This window comes from Grus americana, chromosome 21 (genome assembly GCF_028858705.1).
Source record: "Grus americana isolate bGruAme1 chromosome 21, bGruAme1.mat, whole genome shotgun sequence".
Classification (NCBI taxonomy): Eukaryota; Metazoa; Chordata; class Aves; order Gruiformes; family Gruidae; genus Grus; species Grus americana.
In genome coordinates this window covers 9,327,271-9,346,831 of record NC_072872.1, presented here as the reverse complement: position 1 = coordinate 9,346,831, position 19,561 = coordinate 9,327,271, and the positions used below count along the sequence as shown (strand labels likewise).

Below are 19,561 nucleotides of genomic sequence, written 5' to 3'. Positions count from 1 at the left end.
GCAATACTGATCTTGCTCCCTTTAAAACCAAGTAGGTGTTTTGCCTCTAGTACTTCCATTCAGAGGCTGTTCAAGAAATGCTGTTACTTTAACGGTTAAAGACCACCTTCTAACTCTCAGACCAAATGTATTCATGAGAACCATCCATTTGATCTTGTGCTCTCCTTCAACTTAAACAGTTCTTTCTTTGTTGTTCATTCTGTACCATTTTTAGGGGGAAAAAAAATTCTGTCTCTCAAGTTTTGTTTCACTGACCTAAATAAGTAAGACTCCTCCACGTTCGGTTCACAAATAGTTGTTCTTCGATTGTCCTCCTCCCGTGAGGAGAACAATCTTCCTAGAACATGTGTGAGCAGTAGCAGCACACACCATTTGAGATGAGGTCTTAATTGGGGCTGTGTAACAACTACATCAGTGATTGCCTGTTTCTATTGCAAGTGCTCTTTCACCTGTTATAATTGCAGTATCTTACCCAGCTCTGACAGAAAGAATTGAGATAAATTTTTGGACATTATCACTTACACTAAAATTTATTTTCTTATTTGATCTTTAGTTTTGTAAAATGTTTCTAGAGAGAAGTTAGTGTCATAAAAACTACTACTGAGACCTCCCCCTTTTGCAAAAAAAAAAAAAAAAAAAGCAAATGGAAATAGGATATAGCAGAAGTTTAAACCACAAAAAACATTTTCATACTTAAGTCTAGTTGTGTGCTTGTGAAAAAAATATTTTTACTCATGAAGCCCACATAATCAAAAGGTTCTGTTCTATAAAGGAAGAAGAGATCTCATCTGAAATAATGTCAGGTTTTGCCTAGGTTTATTTTTGAAGAAAAACTAATGCAAAATGTTTATGTATCCTACAAACAGTTCCCTCAACTTAAAATTTATATTGGTCCTGTTGTATTTATTCCAAGTGCCCTTACACAATTCAAGAGACAAAGGGTTTTTGAAACATCGATTCAGCAATGGAATAATTATTGTATCTGGTCAGAAGCACAATTCTTACTGAAATCAAGAGACCACCTGAGTCTGGAACAGAACTGCACTGAAGATTACAGGCCAATCTCCATTTTTTTCCCCTCTTCTTTTAGCACTAAGATTAGCCAGGCACAAAGCAAAAAACTGCCTCCATAGTGACAGCAAATAGTATCTCATGATTCAGGTGTCATAATGGGACTCGGGTGACTGAGTTTCTGTTACTGCCTTTGTCACAAACTCTGAAGTAATCTTAAGCAAAACACCCTTTGCCTCCACTCTCAAAATGTAAAAGGGGGAACAGCAATTTTTCACAAGATTGCTCTTCTCCCACATAACAGTACTGAAGGAAACTGAGAGGTTCAAAAGAAACATTATGAACAGTTTTCCTTCTATCCCATGCAAGTTTAAGCATCATTATGGGAAAGATATCCAAAATGTCCTGCTGGTTGCCAATATGAAACACAATAAGCCAATTTTGTCATGGAGTTCTATGAGCTCACACTGATCAATTGTAACAACAGAACATTCTTTCTGCTCAGTGTTGTACCCTTTGCCCAGCCTTCACAAACATATCACTATAACAATGTACTTGCCTGATCCTGCAGAAAAAGGACTTCACCTGGGCATATTCATACAGAGAGGCTAATAAGAACACACATTGAAAGTATCAGTTAGTTAATATCCTTAAAAAGGTCACACCTATCAGAACTATTTTAAACTTTGCATTCTCCAGACTTTGCGAGCAAGACTGAAGTCTCACAACCTGCTCTTTACTAGCTACTGAATTAGCTGTTCCAACAGTCTCCTCCCACCTCACATGTTATCTCTCTTCTCCAGCCCACTTGCTCTTGAAGAAATGGCTGACCTGGAACTAAATTCAGAGGAAACACATATGATCTAAAAAACTCCTTTCCCCAGTGCATCACTATGGAAAAGAAGGGTGAAAATTCCTGGCTTTATGAGCAGCCTCTGATGTTTCACATCCTTTGGTAGCAAGGATTTTGGACTTCCCAGCTCTGATGCCAGAACAGCCCCGCGGCTAGGCGGGCACAAGACATGGCCTTGGCATGTGAGCTATACTCAAATTGCACACAAATAACATAGGACTCCAAACTCACCATTTAGGCACATACACCACTAAATAGCAAGTCAGCTTAAAACTTGGGTTCAGTGAGCTATGTTCAGAGCAGGCTGCAGATCATACAAAGCACCTAAGCAACCGTGAGATGCGGATTAAACAACTTTAAACTCACAATTAGACCTTTAGTTTCTTTTTTAAAAGCAGCAGTATTTGAAATGAGTAAGATGGTACACAAAACAATGAGGTATCTGACTTTTACCCACCCCAAGTAAGAGTTAAGCCTCTGGGAGACTAGCTAGGACTAGCTGCATAGCTCAAGTTTTTTAAGTGGAAAGGGAACAAGCGTGGCCTACATATATTGCTAGAATAAGCATTTAAAATGAACAAATATTCTATCCTCATTCTGCAAAGACAGAAAGACACATAAAGCATTTAAGAGCATTGTCAAGTCCCACCTGTTTGACTTTCCATGTTCCAAAGTGGCAGGTGGGACTGATCAGTGTGCGTGTAGAACACACTCACATCCTGAGGGACGAGCAGCTCTACAAACCGGGAGGAGTCCAACACTTTCTTCTTACAGTTTAGAATGGATGCTGCCTGCTCAGAAATATGCACTATGCGTCCAGAAAGCAAGGAAAATACAGCCACAAATGTGTCCTGGAAAACAAACGTTGTTAAAGGCAATCCTCCCCCAACACATGGTAGCAATATTGTAAGGATAGAACACCAAAACAACAACAACCCCAAAACAAACAAACCAACCGACCCCAAACCATCACACACCACACCCTATGACAGAGGTTCAAAAATGTGTTCTTAAGTTAGTGTCCAATTAAAGTGTGTGTGAGTTACTACAATCTCCAATGCTACTGTAGCTTACTCATTATTTAAAAATGCTAAGACGACTTCAGTATCAAAACAGATTATAGTAATGCTTGCCATTGTCCAGAATGGCTGGTTATCACTCCACACACTTCTCCTCAAATTTGAGAGTATTCACCACAATTCCACAAACAAAAGTATTCTGAGACTTTTCAAGTAGAAAGGATTTGCAGTATTTCTTATATGGCATCTAACAGTACTGAATCTCAAGAAACATTCTTTTCTTTGAAGCAGAGCCAGAAAGCATGACACATACTGCAAATCAAGGAAAAAAAAAAAATTCCAGGACTACAAATAGAAACCAAAATCCCTCACAACTATGGAATTGATCAGCTTTGAAAACATTCTGCTAAGTCTGTCTCAAGAGATGACTACACTGTAAATCAATTCTCAAGTAAGATTCTCAGAGATATTTGTTGCTTCTGGCAAAAAAAAAAAAAAAGAAAAAAAAAGAACAAAAGGTATTTCTTCACTAACTGCTGTTGGGTACCCTGAGTCAGCATAGATAAGAAGTAGTCTTGATCTACCTTTAAAAACACAAAGACCTGTCTGGCTAAAACTTAAAGGCTTACACATTCTATTTCCATAAAACAATGTAAGACGACTAAATAGAGGGTGAAACAGCAAGCAATGGACTCCTTGAGTGTGCCTGAATTCCTTACAGTGTTTTTTGGAGTGTGTTCAGATGCAACTGCCACCAACTCTTCTATGCTGTATGTCATCACATCTGTCTGAAACACTCTTCGGTCATTCAGAGCCTGGAAAAAGTCATTGTTTGCTAATTGAAAACAAAAAAAAAACAGGAAAAGCAAAACAAACACAAGGAAGTCAGTAAGGAGACTACTTTGAAAGTATTTCTTACAGCCCTTGTATTTTTGCCATCTTTTTGGTGAAGTCCAAGGTGAGATGAGGAAGGTCTGTGTAGTGACAAAGGAAAAAGGAATACTGATTATACCACTGGAGTGACCTATTTATGGTACAGAGAACGAGCATGAGGAAGTAGAAAGGACAGAACATGATGGCAAAAGAACAATTTCAGCTACTTAGTTCTGTTGGAAAGCACAGACTATCCAATAATTTTTCAAAGTGGGATGGGAATGCTTTTTTTCCAATATACACAGAAAGTTATTAGTAGGTACCTATTACTGATAGAATTGCAAAGAAAAGAGAAGCAGTAGGTGGCCATTTTAATAGAAAAGATAACATGATTATTTAAACAAAAAACCCCAACCCAACACAGTGCTTCAGAAAGTCAATTGTTTGCAGGATAACTGGAATGCTTTCATTTGTTTTAATGTTATTTGTTGCCAGACACATGTCTATTCAAATCAAGCTGCTGTAGAGCTTCTACGCTTCCAGATTTTTTTCCACACATACCTTGGACCTGTTGGACACACTGCAAGGCATAGTTGAGAGCACTGATAGTACTGGGCTTGCTGGAACTCCTTTTCTCTTCAGGCAAACACCTTTTCATTTCTTGGATCATGATCATCAGATCTCTGTGAGACTGGCTCCCATTCAGCTGCTCACTGTAAAATAGATGTTAAACTTTACTGGAGAATTCTGGTATAGGATCTTTTCTGTCACCTAATTATTCACTAAATCAACATTTGATGGGCTTGGTCACAGAGTTAAAGAATATCTGGAAATGTCCTAATGCTCATTCACTTATTTCCTGTTGTGCCTTTCTCACTTCTTTGCTACTTACTCTTTTCTCCTCCACCTTCCTCCTTTCCAACTCCAACATGTCATGGATGGCAAAGTCACTTCACAATCAATCTACTTGCTAAGATGCTTAGCAACTAAAAATAAGCTGATGTTTACTCTAGATTTTCTAAATCTCAGTGGTATTAGAATCATGAATAGATGCTGATTCTTTATGTATAGAAGTCTTTCTAGCCTTGAAGTTTGCATTCAGGTTGGATGGGGCTTTGAGCAACCTGGTCTAGTGAAAGGTGTCCCTGCCCATGGCAGGGGGTTGGAACCAGATGGGCTGTGAGGTCCCTTCCAACCCAAACCATTTTGTGATTTTATGATTCTACAATCTGATTATAAGCACTTCAAGGAAACGTGAGGTCCTCAAAATACACAGGGATGCAAAGATTTAATTCCGGACGTGATTTGGGAGCCTTCATTATACTTTTAACAGTCGTCGGCCTCGACAACTGCAAGGTTATTAACAAGCAAAATCTCCCGCTTCTTTTGCTTATTTCACTGACTGAAAAATAAGCAATCAATATCCTCTAAAATGCAGACTGATTCTAATCCTACAGATATGAACACCATTATTTTAAATAACTTGTCTGTTTGGCATTTTTATTAGTGTCATACTCTTAGTATATAAATCACTAAATAAGTTCAAGTATTGCATGTTAACTTTACGTGACAGTTCAACATTGCATAACTAACAGCTCTTGAACTGCTTTTTTTATTTAAAAAAAAAAAAGAAATTAGCACCTCATTGAATTTCTGAGCTTTCGGGAAAAATGTTAAGTGATTTCTGCTTTAGTACCATTAAATGCAGCCTTTAGATTAAGTATATATAGAAGCCACAAAAGGGTCAATGACGTACGTATCTGGATCAGCCAATCTAAGAATGAGGCAAACAGCTTATGAGGAAGCATGCAGCAGCAATCTAATCTACATGCGAGACCATTATAAACATCACGGTTTGCAATTCAGGCAAGCTTCCTTGCTGTACTGAAGTAAGCGAGCCCCAAGAACTCTGGATCACAGCTACACCAGGTCCTTCATTCTGACTTTAGCTCTCTGCCCAAGTTAAGCACGTCAATTCAAGCAGTAGGACAATCGGTTCTACATGCTGACAAGAGTTACCTGTTAACTTTGCTTTGCCTCACGAAACTTCCAGCTGAACAGCCATTTGACTCACGGCTACAGAAATCAGTTCTGCTGAAGTTTGGCCCGTTGAACTGTTTCCTGCTGGAGCTGGCTCCCGCACACATCGCACAGCCTAAGTCCGCATCCCCCCGATGCTCTCCCTCCTGCAGCCCCGAGCAGGCAGGGCCGAACGCCTCCTCTCGCTCGTCCCCAGCCCCGGCAGCCGGTGACCAACTCGCGCCGCGTTCCGAGCCACCGCTTCGCAGTTTGCCCACGTCCATCTCCGATCCGCAGAACGCTACAAGGCAGGGGCATCGACCGCCGCGGCCTGGCTCCCCCGCACGTTCAGACCCTCGACCTTCGGTACAGGGGACGGGCGCCGCGAGCCTCCTGCGGGAGAAACAAACACTGCCTCAAGGGAGCGCGGGAGGAGCGAGCCCACCCCTCGCTGCCGAGCCGACCGGTCTTTTGGGCTGGCTCCGTTCTCCTGCGCGACTCTCCACGGCGCGCCCCCGCTTCTTACGGTCGGGCTGCGCCTTCAGCTCGCAGGAGCAGACGCCAGCACGGATTTCAGTCGAGAGACCCCCCAGCTGCTCCCGGGCGGCCGCCGCTTCGCCTTCCCACTCCCCCCCACCCCCGACCCCTCCGCCGCCCCCCGGAGGCCGCGCCTCTCCCGCCGACCCCGGGCCCTACCTGCTCCGAACAGGCAGGGACGCGCCAGCCCAGCCGGAGAGCACCCGTTGCCGAGCGGGCCGCCGTGAGGCGCCGCGCCCCCGCCCCAGCGCCGCGCGGTTACGTAACGGCGGCCGCACGCGGCGGCCCCGCTCCCACACACCTCGGCCACGTGCGCCACAGCGCGCCCCGCCCCGGACAGAGAGGAGGAGGCGGAGTCAGGGTCAAGAGCCGCTTTATTGGAAGGGACGGCGCGCGGCGGGGCGGGGCGGCGCCTCCGCGGCCGCTCGCCCCGCCCCTCACGCGGCCCCCGTGCGCGCGCCAGCCCCGCCGCCACGTGCGGCACCGTCCCCGCCGCCGCACCTGGGCGGAGAGCGGCCGGCAGCGGACCGCGCCCCTCGGCCACGGCGGGGCCGGGCCGGCACTTCGCCGCGCCTTTGGCCTCGGCGAGGCCGAGCGGCGTCCCGCAGACCGTCTCCGCCGGGAGGGCACGGCGGGGCAGCCCCCGCTGCGGCTCCACCCTGGCGGCTGCGTGCGTTCGGCGTTAGCGAAGGCATTAGTGCTCAGTGGGGTGCGGGTTCTTCCCCTGCGTTAAGGCAAGGCGGGGAGAGCCCGGGATGCGGGCGCTCCCTGCAAGGCACAGGTCAGGGCAGGGAGCCGAGCCCCCCGCGATGGCACCGAGGAGGGGCAGGTGGGTGAGGAGGATGGCGGATAAATCCCAAAACTGTGCACAGAGCCTGTGACCCGTTACAGCATCGACCGTAGAAATCCTAGAGCCAAATCCTCCTCACCAGCACTGTGCCCCAGGTCATCAAGGCACTGTGCAAGTGGTGGGCTGTGCTTGTTAGTAATTTATGACAGAAGTGTCTTAAGGCAACCAGGTAAAGTTAGCTAACATTCCAGTAATCAAAATAAGTTTTGCTTTAAACAGCAGTAAATAAGCTGAAAATACAGCAGGTTTGAAGTGGAGAGGCTGAAGATGGACACCTTCAGTTGATGAGTTTCTTCTTGTAACTCATGAAGACACACTCCAGACTACAAAAAGAAGAAAAAAGTTGCACAGAGGACAGTCTCCTTCAGCCCCTCACCATAACAATCCCACATTATAAGAACTTAGAGCTAGGTTAAGAGGGATTTAAGAGCTTCCCAGGCTAGTTTTCCTAGTTTTAGTTTCCCTTTCTGCTTGCACACTGGTATTTCTCCCCCAGGACTATGTATCTGTGGCCAATGGTTACTGCAGGTTTGTTACTGTCTTACAGCACAAACTTAAACTTTGTCCTCCCATGAAATACTTGGGGATTACATGAAAATTCAAACCAAAACACTGAACTATATGTTCCTGGCTTGCTCTCCTGACCCAACATCAGTATCATTTCACCCAGCAAAGTCCCTACTTGAAAAAAGCCTTCCTGGCAGCACACCTGGAACTGCCACACTGGAAAAAGATTCCTCTAGCAAGAAGCTGAGGCAGATGAAAACCAGTTCTCAGACAAGTGAGGCATATGGTATTTCTCCTTATGCTTCTGCAACATGCAGCTGTAAAAAAAAACCAAGCTTGTTCCTGGTTTCTAAGTCCTTGCTGTTTCCACTTTCACCTCTCTCACTCTGCACAGGCGTTTGGGATTCAGCTGATGGAGCTCCCACAGTGGTCACAGGCTACCACTCATTGCTGGCAAGGGTTCTTAAAGCCCTCACTGCTATTTCAAATGAATGTTATATATACTTTCATTTGAGTACCCTGGCTTTATTTAAACTGTACCAGACAGTGAATTAACACCATCTATTCCAGCTCTATGAGAAATCCCCATTTTGGTGAAACTTACCAATAATGATGATGATGATAATGAGAACAACAGCTATCAATATTGCCCACATCTGTGAAAAAAGCCATACAACACTTACTACAACCAATGCGGCAGCATTAACTGGCCTTTATGGTACAAGAAAGCAGCCCCTGTAAGTTACTTCTGCACCGTGTACTAGATCTAACAGGGCGAGTAAAACTTCTTTAGCAAGCAGGCTTGATTCACCACTATCACTCAGAGACAGTAGGCTGTGCATGCAGACAAAGCAGACCAACAGGTTCTTTTCCATTGTGCCTCCATGCAAAGCCTGTCTCAGGTGACCATACAAGCAGGAGTAAAAGAACATCATTCCTACTCTTACCCTATACCACATCCTTCACTATCTCTGTTGCTCACCAGATTCCAACCTTCGCCAACAGCTACAAGTACAGGAATCCTTCTGCTTTCTAATACTTCCTGCACATTAACTCAACCTATGCATTTTTGGCTTTTTTCTTTCTGTTCCCCAAAGCCTCAGATTACTGAGGTGTTTCCCTCTGGCCGTTACCATCTCAGACAAGGTCTTGCATCAAGCAGCACAGCTGGTAATCCAGCTTTTGGTTACTTCACCTGACCACTATGCCACATTTTAAAAATGTATGCTGTAACTTAACATTGGCTAAAGTAACTTTTACTTCTGCCTTTTGAGATGCTGATTGTAATAGTGTTAATTGTAGTTATCCATAGTGTAAGTATACAAGCCATTGTTACCTTACAGTTCTTCCACCAATACTTTCTTTTCAGCTTGGCTGCACTGGTCTCAAACTGGGAAGCTCCTGCTTGCAGTGCATCAGCACGGTCATCCAGCTCTGACAGCTTCTGATCTCGCTCCAATACCTTGTCCACATTCACTCTCATGATGTCAACAACCTACATCGGTTCAATGCTTACAGTAAGTTATCAGTTGTACCACCTACTGTGGAACTTAAAGGCAACAGATTGCAACACATGGTACTCTTAATATTCTCCTCCCAGAAGTAGGAGCTACTGCCTTTTAGTCATAAGCTTAAACCAAACCATGAAATTCACCTGCAGCTGGAAGCCCCTCATACCTACTTTAAAATGCCAGTAGTGCCAGTTGTGCTGGCATTCCCTTAAACCTGGGAAATAATTCCTGACTCGCTTCAGAAGGAGTTGAGGCATATAAACATGATGGTCAACCACACGTCAAAAAAAAAAAACCCACACAACCCTGTCGGTAGCCAGTCTGGCTTTCAGACTCCACAGAAATCTGGACACGTCATATTTGGCAGTCAGCCTTCATTGCTACTGATGAGAAAAAAGCTTGTTCTCTGTACGAACAAAGGCTTTTATCTTTACTTCTGCCAAATCCTCAAGCACCGAGTTTGCAGCTAATATTTGGACACTGGTAACTTCTTTCTACTTTCCCACTCCAGCTGAATGGATTTTTTAAAATTTTTTTTTAACCTTTGCAAGACTTAAGATGACACAAGTATAATAAAGCAAGCCGAATGCTACTAGGCTTTCCCTTCACACAATGAAGGGAAACTGCTTTAGCCAAAATATCCCTTCTAGTTACACAGGTTTCCTTAAGGAAAATGACCACACTGCTATCAGACTAGACTTTTACCTCATCTACTTGGTGTTGAGTCTGCTGAAGACGACGATTACCGCCAGTAGCCACATTTGAGCTTCCAGGGATACTGGCTGACCTGCAGTAAAGAAAGTCATCATTATTCTGTTTAGCTTTTGACAGGTTGTGTTCTTGGTTTTAACTGGATATGCTTAGAGTACACAAGTTACCTGACATTCCTGAAAACAGTCGACTTGTATCCTTGGAATAAATACAGGGCAGTTTCCTACTGGAGAAGTGATGTTTTAACAGCTGACAATAGGTGTAAGTCAGGCAGTGTCCCAAACTGCCTGACATGCTAAAAGACAGCAGTGGCTTGCTAATACTATAGTTTACAATAAAGCATATGACGATTCCTACAAATTCGTAGGGCTCAAAGAGTTTGGGCTCACGGGTGTTCTCGTATTCCAGTACGAGCACAAATACTAAGCTTCAAGCTACAGCAGTTTACAAAAAATTAAATACAGACACTTAATGGTTTTGTGGTTTTCCAATGGTTGCGTCTGTCTCTATTCTTTTGAAACAGACAACATGGAACAAAAGAAAGCACAAGAAGGAAAAAGCATTCAGCACATACAACAATTTACCTCTGGTCAGCTTTGAATTCATAATCTCAGGCAGTTGAATTCTTTTTACCAGCTGCAACACCCTGCATCTTTGTAACAGATGCAAGAACCTCTGTACATACTTCTCATACCCTTTTCACTGCTTTACCAAGTTTTTGTTGCATATCTCTAGAACTATCTGTACTCAGCTTCTTTTTCCATGTACTGTGTAGTGCATCCTGTTACTCAGGAGACCTGAATCTGAGTATTGGCTGTATTTACATATTTGCACGTTGACTTCTAATTTACATTTAGCAAGAACAAATGCATACAGACACACAACAAGCAAACCAGGAAGCCTGTAACAAGGCTCAAGAACAGTCCATGTATAATACAATATAACTGCTCCTCTGTTTTGGCACTTAAGTCACCCTTTCATGCTCTTTCACTGCTGCTCACAGACTGAAAAGTCTCAGAAATGAAATCGCTTCCTGAGAGCAGAGATTCCAAACACAACAACAAACTGGTCACCAGAAAGCGCTCCCTCAGGGTTCTGGCTACGTGGGCAATGCTTTCATAGAGACGCCCGGAGCCGGCAGAACTCCGCCTGGATTACCACCGAGCCACGGGGACAGGACAGCCCGCCCGAGCAGAAGCCAAACGCCCGGGTACCCGGACGAGCAGCAGCTCGGGACGTGCGGCCCAAGTCACGGCTGGGCTCGGCCTCCACAAGCAGCCGCTCCCGGAAGCCCCCGCCCGCGGGCGGCGCCGTCCCAGGGGCACCTAGCCGACACCGCCAGGCCGGGCCGCTGCACTGCGCAGCAGGCCTGCCCCTTCTTCCGGCACCGCCCGCCTGGGCACAGCCGCCTCGGCCGGGCCCGCCGCTGCTCCCCGGGTATCCCCGACCGCGGATGTCCCCCGCGAGGCGCACCGCACTCACATCCTGCCGGTGGGGATCGGATCACTGCACGGCCAGAGCGTCCGGGCGGCTCCTAACGGGAAGTGCACACAACCCCGGCGGCGCTCAGGATGTGACGCCACTTCGGGGCGGGGCATAGAGACCACGCCTCCATAAAGGGCGGAGCATAACAATACCACGCCTTCAGCAGGGCGGTGCAGTGGGAAACCACGCCCCCATACAGGGCGGTGCCCGGAGGCCACGCCCCCGAAGGGGGCGGGGACAGCGAGCGCGCGGTGCAGCCGTTGGGGGGCGCGCCGGGGGGAGGGGCCTGTCACCGCCGTGTCAGGCGCCGGGGGGAGGGGGAGTGGTGGGGGCGTGGGGAGAGAGAGAGAGAGAGAGAGAGAGAAAATGTGTGTGTGTGTGTGTGTGTGTGTGTGTGTGTGGTGTCGGGGGGGTGCGTGTGTCTGTGTCTGTTGTGTCGGGGGGGGGGGGGGGGTGTGTGTGTGTGTGTCTGTGCGTCTGTCTCACTATCTGTGTGTATCTGTCTGGGTGCCGGGACCCAGCCAGGCCTGTCGTGTTGCTCTTCTGCAGGGCCCGTTATACTGGCCTGCATGCATGTGCCAGGCCAGGATAGCTGCTAGCGGTGCATATGTATAATGTATAGGTGCACATGTGTGCACGCACGCGCACACACACACCCCCCAGCCCGTTTCTGGGCAGGATGTGGCCTGGTCCATTTTCTGTGTGTTAGTGCCTCTCGGTGTACCTTTCGGGGCCACTGCCTGTGTATGAGACCGCAGGTCTCTGTGGAGGTAGTGCCCTCTGAAGTGGTGCAATTACATTGCCTTACTAGCAAATGCTTGGCCTGAACTGCTGGTCCCTGTGGTGGTTTTTTTTTTTTTTCCAGATATCATTGTGGGAAAAGTGTGCATAGTTGTTTGGGTTTTGTTTTTGTGTGTTTTTTTTTTTTTTTTTAAATCATATCAGTGTATGCCTTGCATCACCCAAGGGCAAGTGGAAGATGCCGAAAGGTGCAGGCCTGCTGAGGTAGGTGGGTTTGCTCCAATCCCTCTAGCTGGTTGTGAAGGGCTCTTGGTGTGACCCAAGCTCAGAAGTACCCCGGGCTTATTTTGCAGCGACCTAGCGGGGTTATGCCTATATAAAGCCTGGCAGGGATGGAGTTGGTGTCTTCATTGCAGTTAGTAAGGTGCTGTTGTATTGATTTGTGACTAAAACAGTGCTGATATGCTAATGTTTTGGCTGTTGCACCGCATCAAGGCCGTCTCTGTTTCTCACGTTGCTCCCACAGCAAGTGCACTGGGCATGGGCGAAAGGCTGGAATGGGGCACAGCTGGGACAGCTGTGCCAAACAGAGCAAAGGCCAATTCCACACCAGATAACCTCATCCTCAGCAGTAAAGCTGGATGGGCGGGTGGTGGGAGGTAGTAACTGCCTGCATTTGCATCGCTTTTTGTATTTTTGTTCCTTTCCTTTTTTCCTTCACTGATTAAACTGTCCTTATCTCACCCCAGGCATTTTTTTTCTTTCTCATGTTTGCTCTTCTGATTCTCTACAACCCCCCCCCCACCCCCCCCCCACCCCCCCCCCCCCGAAAAGCAAGCAGCTGGTAGGCGCTTACTTTCTGCTAGGGTCAACCAACCACGATGCTAATAGAGAACCCAGGAATTAACAGACATGGTGTATTGGCTTTGCATGGCAAGGTTTTGGTAGTGGTGGGGGCTACAGGGGTGGCTTCTGCGAGAAGCTGCTAGAAGCTTCCCCTGTGTCTGATAGAGCCAGCGCAGGCAGCTCCAAGACGGACCTGCCGCTGGCCAAGGCCAAGCCAATCAGCGCCTCTGTGATAACATATTTAAGAAGAGAAAAAAAACAACTTAGGGAGAGCTTTTGCAGCTGGAGAGAGGAGTGAGAAGAAGTAAGAAACTGCAGACACCCAGGTCAGTGCAGATGGAGGGGGAGGAGGTGCTCCAGGCACCAGAACCGAGATCCCCCTGCAGCCCGTGGTGAAGGCCATGGTGAAGCAGGCTGTCCCCCTGCAGCCCATGGAGGACGGATGAGGGGGTGTAGAGATTCCACCTGCAGCCCGTGGAGGACCCCACGCCGGAGCAGGTGGAGGCACCTGAAGGAGGCTGTGGCCCGTGGGAAGCCCACACTGGAGCAAGTTCCTAGCAGGACCTGTGGACTCGTGGAGAGAGGAGCCCACGCCACAGCAGGTTTTCTGGCAGGACTTGTGACCCTGTGGGGGACCCAGGCTGGAGCAGTCTGCTCTTGAAGGTCTGTACCCCATGGAAGAGACCACACTGGAGCCATTTGTGAAGGACTGTAGCCCAGCCATGGGAAGGACTTGTGTTGGTGAAGGACTGTCTCCCGTGAGAGGAACTCCATGCTGGAGCAGGAGAATGATGAGAGGAGTCCTGCCTCTGAGGATGAAGAAGCAGCAGAGACAACGTGTGATGAACTGACCATAACCCCCATTCCTCGTCCCCCCGTGCCGCTGAGGAAGGAGGAGGTGGAAACCAGGAGTGACGTTGAGCCTGGGAAGGTGGGAGGGGTGGGGGGAGGTCTTTTAAGATTTGATTTTTCTCATTCCTCTACTCTGTTTGGTAATAAATTAGATGAATTTTTCTAAGTAAGTTCAGTCTGTTTTGCTCGTGACAGTAATTAGTGAGTGATCTCTCCCTGTCCCTATCTCGACCCACAAGCCTTTCATTATACCTTTTCTCCCGTCTAGTTAAGGAGGGGGAGTGAGACAGCGGTTCTGGTGGGCACCTGGCCTCCAGCCAGGGTCAACCCACCACACACGTGAAATTGAAAAATCAAGGAAGTATCTGTGAGCAAATCAGGAAGTTAAATGCTGATCTAAAGAGAAACCTAATTAAACTCATTTCTCTGTAGTCCAGAAGAAGCTCTCTTCATGAAATCTCTCTCATTTTCAGTTGTGGTCTTGGGTTTTGGAGGAACTTACTCATAACAGCACTAACATAGTCTTTCACAGACCAGATGATTAATTTATTAAAGCCATTTTTCCCTGCTAGGCTAGCCTTGTATTCAGGTACAAAACTTGCATTATGGAGGGTTGGTTCATTAACTTATGTATCTGTTCAGTGCAACAGTTAGCTATTAAGTCTCAGTTATTACTGTGTTATTAAGCTTTCTGCATCAGCAGGCCCCTTGAAATCTACTGAGATTCGCCTCTGCTTTGTGCACAGTGTGGGATTTAGCATTCTGCTACTAGGTGTGCACTGTTTCTCACGAAAAGCCCAGACAACCTGCCCTGGAAGTGACTGTCTGCTGAAGAGGAACTGAAAATAATTTGATCTCAGAAAAGCTAGTTGTCCATAGATGACTACATATCTACTGTGTCCATACAATTATATGGAACTGCTTTAAGTTGTGTTAGAAAACCTAATCCGAATTGAGGCCATCTAAGGGCTGGTGAAGTATTTACAAATACATAGTATTACATCACCTTACATAATTTCACATAATGTTTCCAAATTTGATAAACTACTGCATATTGCCTTGAAAACTCATTTCCACCAAACCAGGCTGCTAGCTGCAGCTGGGCAGAACTTGTATTTTAAGGACAAGTGGATTTTTAATGCTTCTGTGTAGTTGTAGTTGTCTTGGCGAAACCTGTGATGCTACTTACAAGCAGGTCACGTAGTAGAAGCAACATTTTCTTCATGGCTACTACATGGCACAGTGACTAAAGGACTACGTCGCTATTTTAAACCAGGATGAAAGAGATGTGTTTAAAAAAAGGCACACACGTTGTATGGGGAAATTTTCTTTGTTTTTAATTTACAGCAGAAAGAATATAAAGCATTCAGAAAACATTTTCCATATTTTAAGGGCAATTCAAAACATTTTGCATGGTTCCAGCAGCTGAGTTCTTCAACAGATCCATTGATTCAGTGATGCTTTACATGCACGGTTACAAAAATAAAACTTACAAAAGAGAAGACATCTATACTAGTTTTACATGCAAGTCTTGGGGACCCCCCATTGGGCACCAGCTATTGTGTGGAACTGCCATAAGCGTGCAACCAGAGAGGGGGTTCATGTTATATTCTGTATTTCTTTCACACAGTATTACTGCTGTCGAATGTGTTTCACAAAGGAGCAACTCCATTATCAGAAGACAGAAGATCTGGCTCCTGGCACTTGGGAATTTGAATTTTCCCGGAAAGCTGCATTTATGTATCTTCCGTGAAAATGTAAGTTCCACAACCAAGAAAAGGGTGAGCAGAATCACTTCACTGCGGGGGGGAGTCTTTCTAACTCCCCAGTGATACACTGAAGGGTTACGGCCCGACACAACAAAGCACTTAGAAGCTGTACTTGGCTGCAAGCATGCAAGTAGTTCTGCTGCGCCCATGGAATTGCTTGCATGTTTAACAGCAAGTACATGCTTAAATGTTTGGCTGAAGCAGGATCTATATTAGTAGATACACCACCAGGCCCATGGATCTGGAAGAGTAATTTGAAATAGCTCTGTATATTACTGAATCATTTTCCGCAAAGACCAGGAGTTAAAACGTTTCCACTGAGGTCACTACTCTTGTTAGGAAAAGGTCGATTCTATATTGTCACAGATTGGTTAACAGGAGCAACGTTTCCGTTTCAAAGTGTGGGAGGTCTTCCAGTATTAATACAGAGCATTTCCAATTCGTTCCAAAGGAGATTCTTCAGCATCTCCTGTTTTTGCACGAGAGGGAAATTTAGCGGTTAAGGTTCCAATTCCAGGCGGTAAATCAAGGCTACGAGGCAGCCCACAGGCACAGTGTGAGCGCCACGCCATTCGTTTTTCTTTTTTCCCTTTTTTTAAATTGGATCAGATCATAAAGCAGCAGTTCAGAAATGTACAAGAGAATTCTGATAATGAGCTATAGCACGTCTACTGTAATTCAATGCTGGCAGTGAAAAGAAGTAATTAAAAACAGGTACAATTATAGAAAAGGCACCAAGAGCACTGACCCCAGGTTTTTTTTGCCACAATCTTTGTTTTTACTCTTCTTTTAAAGACACCAGTTTAAAAGCTTCTTACATGTGAATATTTTTAGGCTTCACAATGAGCCTTGCGTTTAAACGTTGCAGTTGGTGGCCGGGATCAAGCAAGAACAACTATTCCAAAACTAACAACCTCAAATTTACACCAGTCCATTCAGAAATTTTAAACTGCCACGAGCAAAACAAACACACGGGAGCAGTTTCTGATCTCAGACACACGTACATAACCCACAGTAACGACACAGACATCAGGAGTTTCTTCCCTTACATTCATTCCTGTGTAATAAGGATCAGAACCTGGTTCCCACTGTTGAGAATTTGTGACAGTTTTAAATTAGTAGCTCAATTTCAAAAAAATCTAATTTCTTTGGCTCCTCACTATGTGGAAATAGCAATATACCATGACACCCCTACAGGATCAGTTTGCATCTTTTTTTTAAGTTTTGCTTAATTTTTTAAAATTTTTTGTGCAATTTTTATTACATTTTCTGAATTCCAGCAGGAGATATGAAAATGTGAAACATATTTTCTACTTTCGTACTATTTCTTTTTTTTTTTTTTTTCATTTTATGTTCATTCTAAGTGTTCTTTATTGGAGTGAGTGTATGGTGTTAAGCTAGATACGGTTTTTGTACTCTTATGATTATCTGCTTTGCAAAAGTAACTTAATTTTCTTAAGCAATATTAGCATTCACATTACTTGGCACCATTGGCAAAAAAAAAAAAAAAAAAGACGGGGAAAAAAAAAGGAAGGAAGGAATAAATAAATTAAATCCAACCAAACTGAACTCCTGGTAGCCAAAATCAAATGTAAACATATCCTTTTTTTTTTCTTTTTTTTTTTTTTTAAAGTAATGTTGCTCTGCCTTTTTTTCCTAAGTCTAAATACAGTAGCTCTTTTTTTGCCATTTAGTCATGCTTTAGCAAAAATGTTCTTCTAAAGAACATTTAAAATAAAGTTTCTTATAGTGAAATAAAGTTTTTGTTTCATTTTACAGACCATAGCCACTAATGCTTTGCTTTGTTCATTTCTTTTTCTTGAGTTCATGCACATATCTCTTTGTTTTAATATATACAATATGTACAAACAATACATCCACACTTTTCTCGTTCATTCAGACAAAACTATACAAATAATAATTTTATCTTGCCAAGTTATTGACCCTTTGTGAATAAAATATTTAGTAATTAATCAATATATTCCCTTTCAAATATTTTTTTCTCATTTTCCATTTCTACCTTCTATATATACAGAAACTGCCCAGATTTTGATGAAGTAGCCAAAATAAGAAATTTACTGGCCAGAATGCAGCACCACTCTGATCTTTAGGTGGTATAAAATGTCCAGGCAACATATGTATGTGACTCTGCAAAACGACAAGAGGTTCGACAAGTACGTAAGAGAAAAAGCTACGTGCTTTACAAATCATCTGAAGAACTTAATTAAAATAATAGTACATGGAAGTAAGGCTAAAAAATAAAGTGCTGAATATGAGAGAAAGTACGTGACAATTGATATGTTTGCAGGTTCTCGTAAAAATACCAAAAAAACTTTTGAAAACTTGCTTAAGCTGCTCTCTCCGTTCCTCACGCATGACCTGTTTACCTCATACACCAACCCCTTCTGTGAGTTCCCACGGGATGTATTAAAAACCTGCAGATTTAAAAAGTTGCATTAAGTGTGCTGTAGAGGTTTAAATAAAACACAAAGGACAGAAGTGCGAAGGAAATGAGGATGCATGGACCCAATAAAGATGGACTGATCTAAGCCCCTCCACTGAGACTCTCAAAGCTTCAGTTTCTTGGAGATGACTGACAGGTGCAGGAACAGCATTCTTGTGTTGCTTGTGCATTCCCACCTTTTCTTAACAATATTTTTGGTATAATATTTGTACAGTTCCACATGTTGTTTAATACAGCCCTATATGAAAAGGATAATTAATCGCTTCTTCCTTCTCGGAGAATGAAGCAACTCACAATTTCCTCCTGGTGTCTTTTGTTTTCCCCATGATCCAACAGAAGATTGAGTTCCAAGATGTCTTGCTGAACAAATTAAAAGTTGTCCATGAAAGTGCAAATGCAATGACCAAAACATTACTGTTAAAATCCTGCAGCTGGTATTTCCATAACTGCAGTGGGTATTTTTGTTGTTGTTGTTGCATGTCTCTGCTAAAAACAGAAAATGAAAACAGTCTGAAAAGCAATGTCACATTGCTACGGGATGCTGCTGCGGATCTTCAAGTTCCTTGGCCTTTTTCAATTCTTTCACTCTGAAAAAACAAAGAGGAGCTATATAACACTTCTATTGCAAATCTCTTTCAAGACAAAAAAAAATCAAAACGATCCCTCGCTCTAACCTCCCCTGCAAAAGAGCCAGCTCCCAGAGCAATGATGGGAGGGCAGTATGTTCCTGACACCATAGACAGCTGGAAGCACGAGAATGGGCCACAAGAAAGCAGAGACAAACGCATTTGGAAAGACATACTTCTTTCCAGCTTCTGTTGTTTCCTGATACTTCTAACTAAAGAATCATAGGATCAGCCTACTTAATCGCTTGGGGGGGGGGTTTGGGCTGCTGTTCATTAACCCATTTTGCAGCTGCCTGCTATTCCAGCTGTTACAGCAAAGGGGCTTGTCAGCGTTGACCTCTTTTCTCCATACATCACTGAAGCGGCAGCGATTTGATGGCGTGCCCAGCACAGCAGGGGAAAATCGGTCAGTCATACTTACAAGGGAAGCTCAATGTTGATACAGAATCTCATGTGAGAAGGTGTTTATATGCGAGTAGAAGGAACAGGGATGAGTGTGGGGAAAGGTAATTTACTTCACTCTTGTTCCAGCTGCTAGCGGCTCTATTTTCTAGCACGTTGTCGATAGTAGATTCATGTTGTTCCCAGCCAGCAGTGGAAGACGCTGGATGCCAAGGGAGATGAACCTACAACCTGGCAGAGTCGCTCTCTCTAGATGTGCCCTGATGCTTCAGTTCTCAACTCTTCAGAACACATATGATATGTTACCTCCTCTAGCACTTGTCAGTGTAAGAACTAAATCATCACTGAAAGCTGAAATAATTGATAAATTAAAAGGATGAAGAGAAGGGAATCCTCTCAATCCCATCAAGTAAAGCAGAATTCTGCATGGGTGCCGGAGTAGCAGCAATCCTCTGCTCAGGCCGACAACCTGGCTGCACGTCAGC

General features: G+C 44.7%; 3 protein-coding genes across 22 annotated transcripts in view; all 3 read right to left on the bottom strand.

The window, feature by feature from the left end:
• Positions 1-6,626, bottom strand: part of PER3 (period circadian regulator 3) — a 34,487-nt gene extending 27,861 nt beyond the window's left edge. For 3 of the 8 annotated variants that reach the window (XR_008580081.1, XM_054849429.1, XM_054849427.1), the window contains exons 1-6: positions 6,472-6,626; positions 5,776-6,168; positions 4,318-4,469; positions 3,603-3,718; positions 2,514-2,715; positions 1,571-1,619 (exon numbers count right to left, since the gene is read on the bottom strand). Coding sequence is in view for 6 of the 8 variants with exons in the window: in XM_054849429.1 (XP_054705404.1) it covers positions 1,571-1,619; positions 2,514-2,715; positions 3,603-3,718; positions 4,318-4,469; positions 5,776-6,059 (803 nt within the window). In the remaining 2 variants the exon portion in view is untranslated. Of the gene's footprint in view, positions 1-1,570; positions 1,620-2,513; positions 2,716-3,602; positions 3,858-4,317; positions 4,470-5,775; positions 6,169-6,471 lie in introns of those variants that run through there. The other 5 variants (XR_008580080.1, XM_054849426.1, XM_054849430.1 and 2 more) reach the window with 4 other exon arrangements.
• Positions 6,627-6,668: 42 nt separating this feature from the next.
• Positions 6,669-11,487, bottom strand: VAMP3 (vesicle associated membrane protein 3). Its single transcript, XM_054849433.1, has 5 exons — positions 11,374-11,487; positions 9,886-9,967; positions 9,006-9,164; positions 8,274-8,325; positions 6,669-7,485 (listed from the first exon to the last, which is right to left on the bottom strand). Coding segments are annotated over exons 1-5 (315 nt in total). The 5' UTR covers positions 11,376-11,487; the 3' UTR covers positions 6,669-7,465.
• A 3,642-nt stretch (positions 11,488-15,129) lies between these two features.
• Positions 15,130-19,561, bottom strand: part of CAMTA1 (calmodulin binding transcription activator 1) — a 299,381-nt gene continuing 294,949 nt past the window's right edge. For all 13 annotated transcript variants that reach the window (XR_008580122.1, XM_054849895.1, XM_054849894.1 and 10 more), the window contains one exon: positions 15,130-18,635. Coding sequence is in view for 12 of the 13 variants with exons in the window: in XM_054849894.1 (XP_054705869.1) it covers positions 18,572-18,635 (64 nt within the window). In the remaining variant the exon portion in view is untranslated. The remainder of the gene's footprint in view (positions 18,636-19,561) is intronic.

Coding starts and splice junctions, on each gene's coding strand:
- VAMP3 (XM_054849433.1), bottom strand. Junction 9,165..9,885: donor CTCAACACCAAGTAGATGAG/GTAAAAGTCTAG, acceptor GAACCGATGTAG/GTTGTTGACATCATGAGAGT. Junction 7,486..8,273: donor TATCATCATCATCATTATTG/GTAAGTTTCACC, acceptor TTCTTTTTGTAG/TCTGGAGTGTGTCTTCATGA.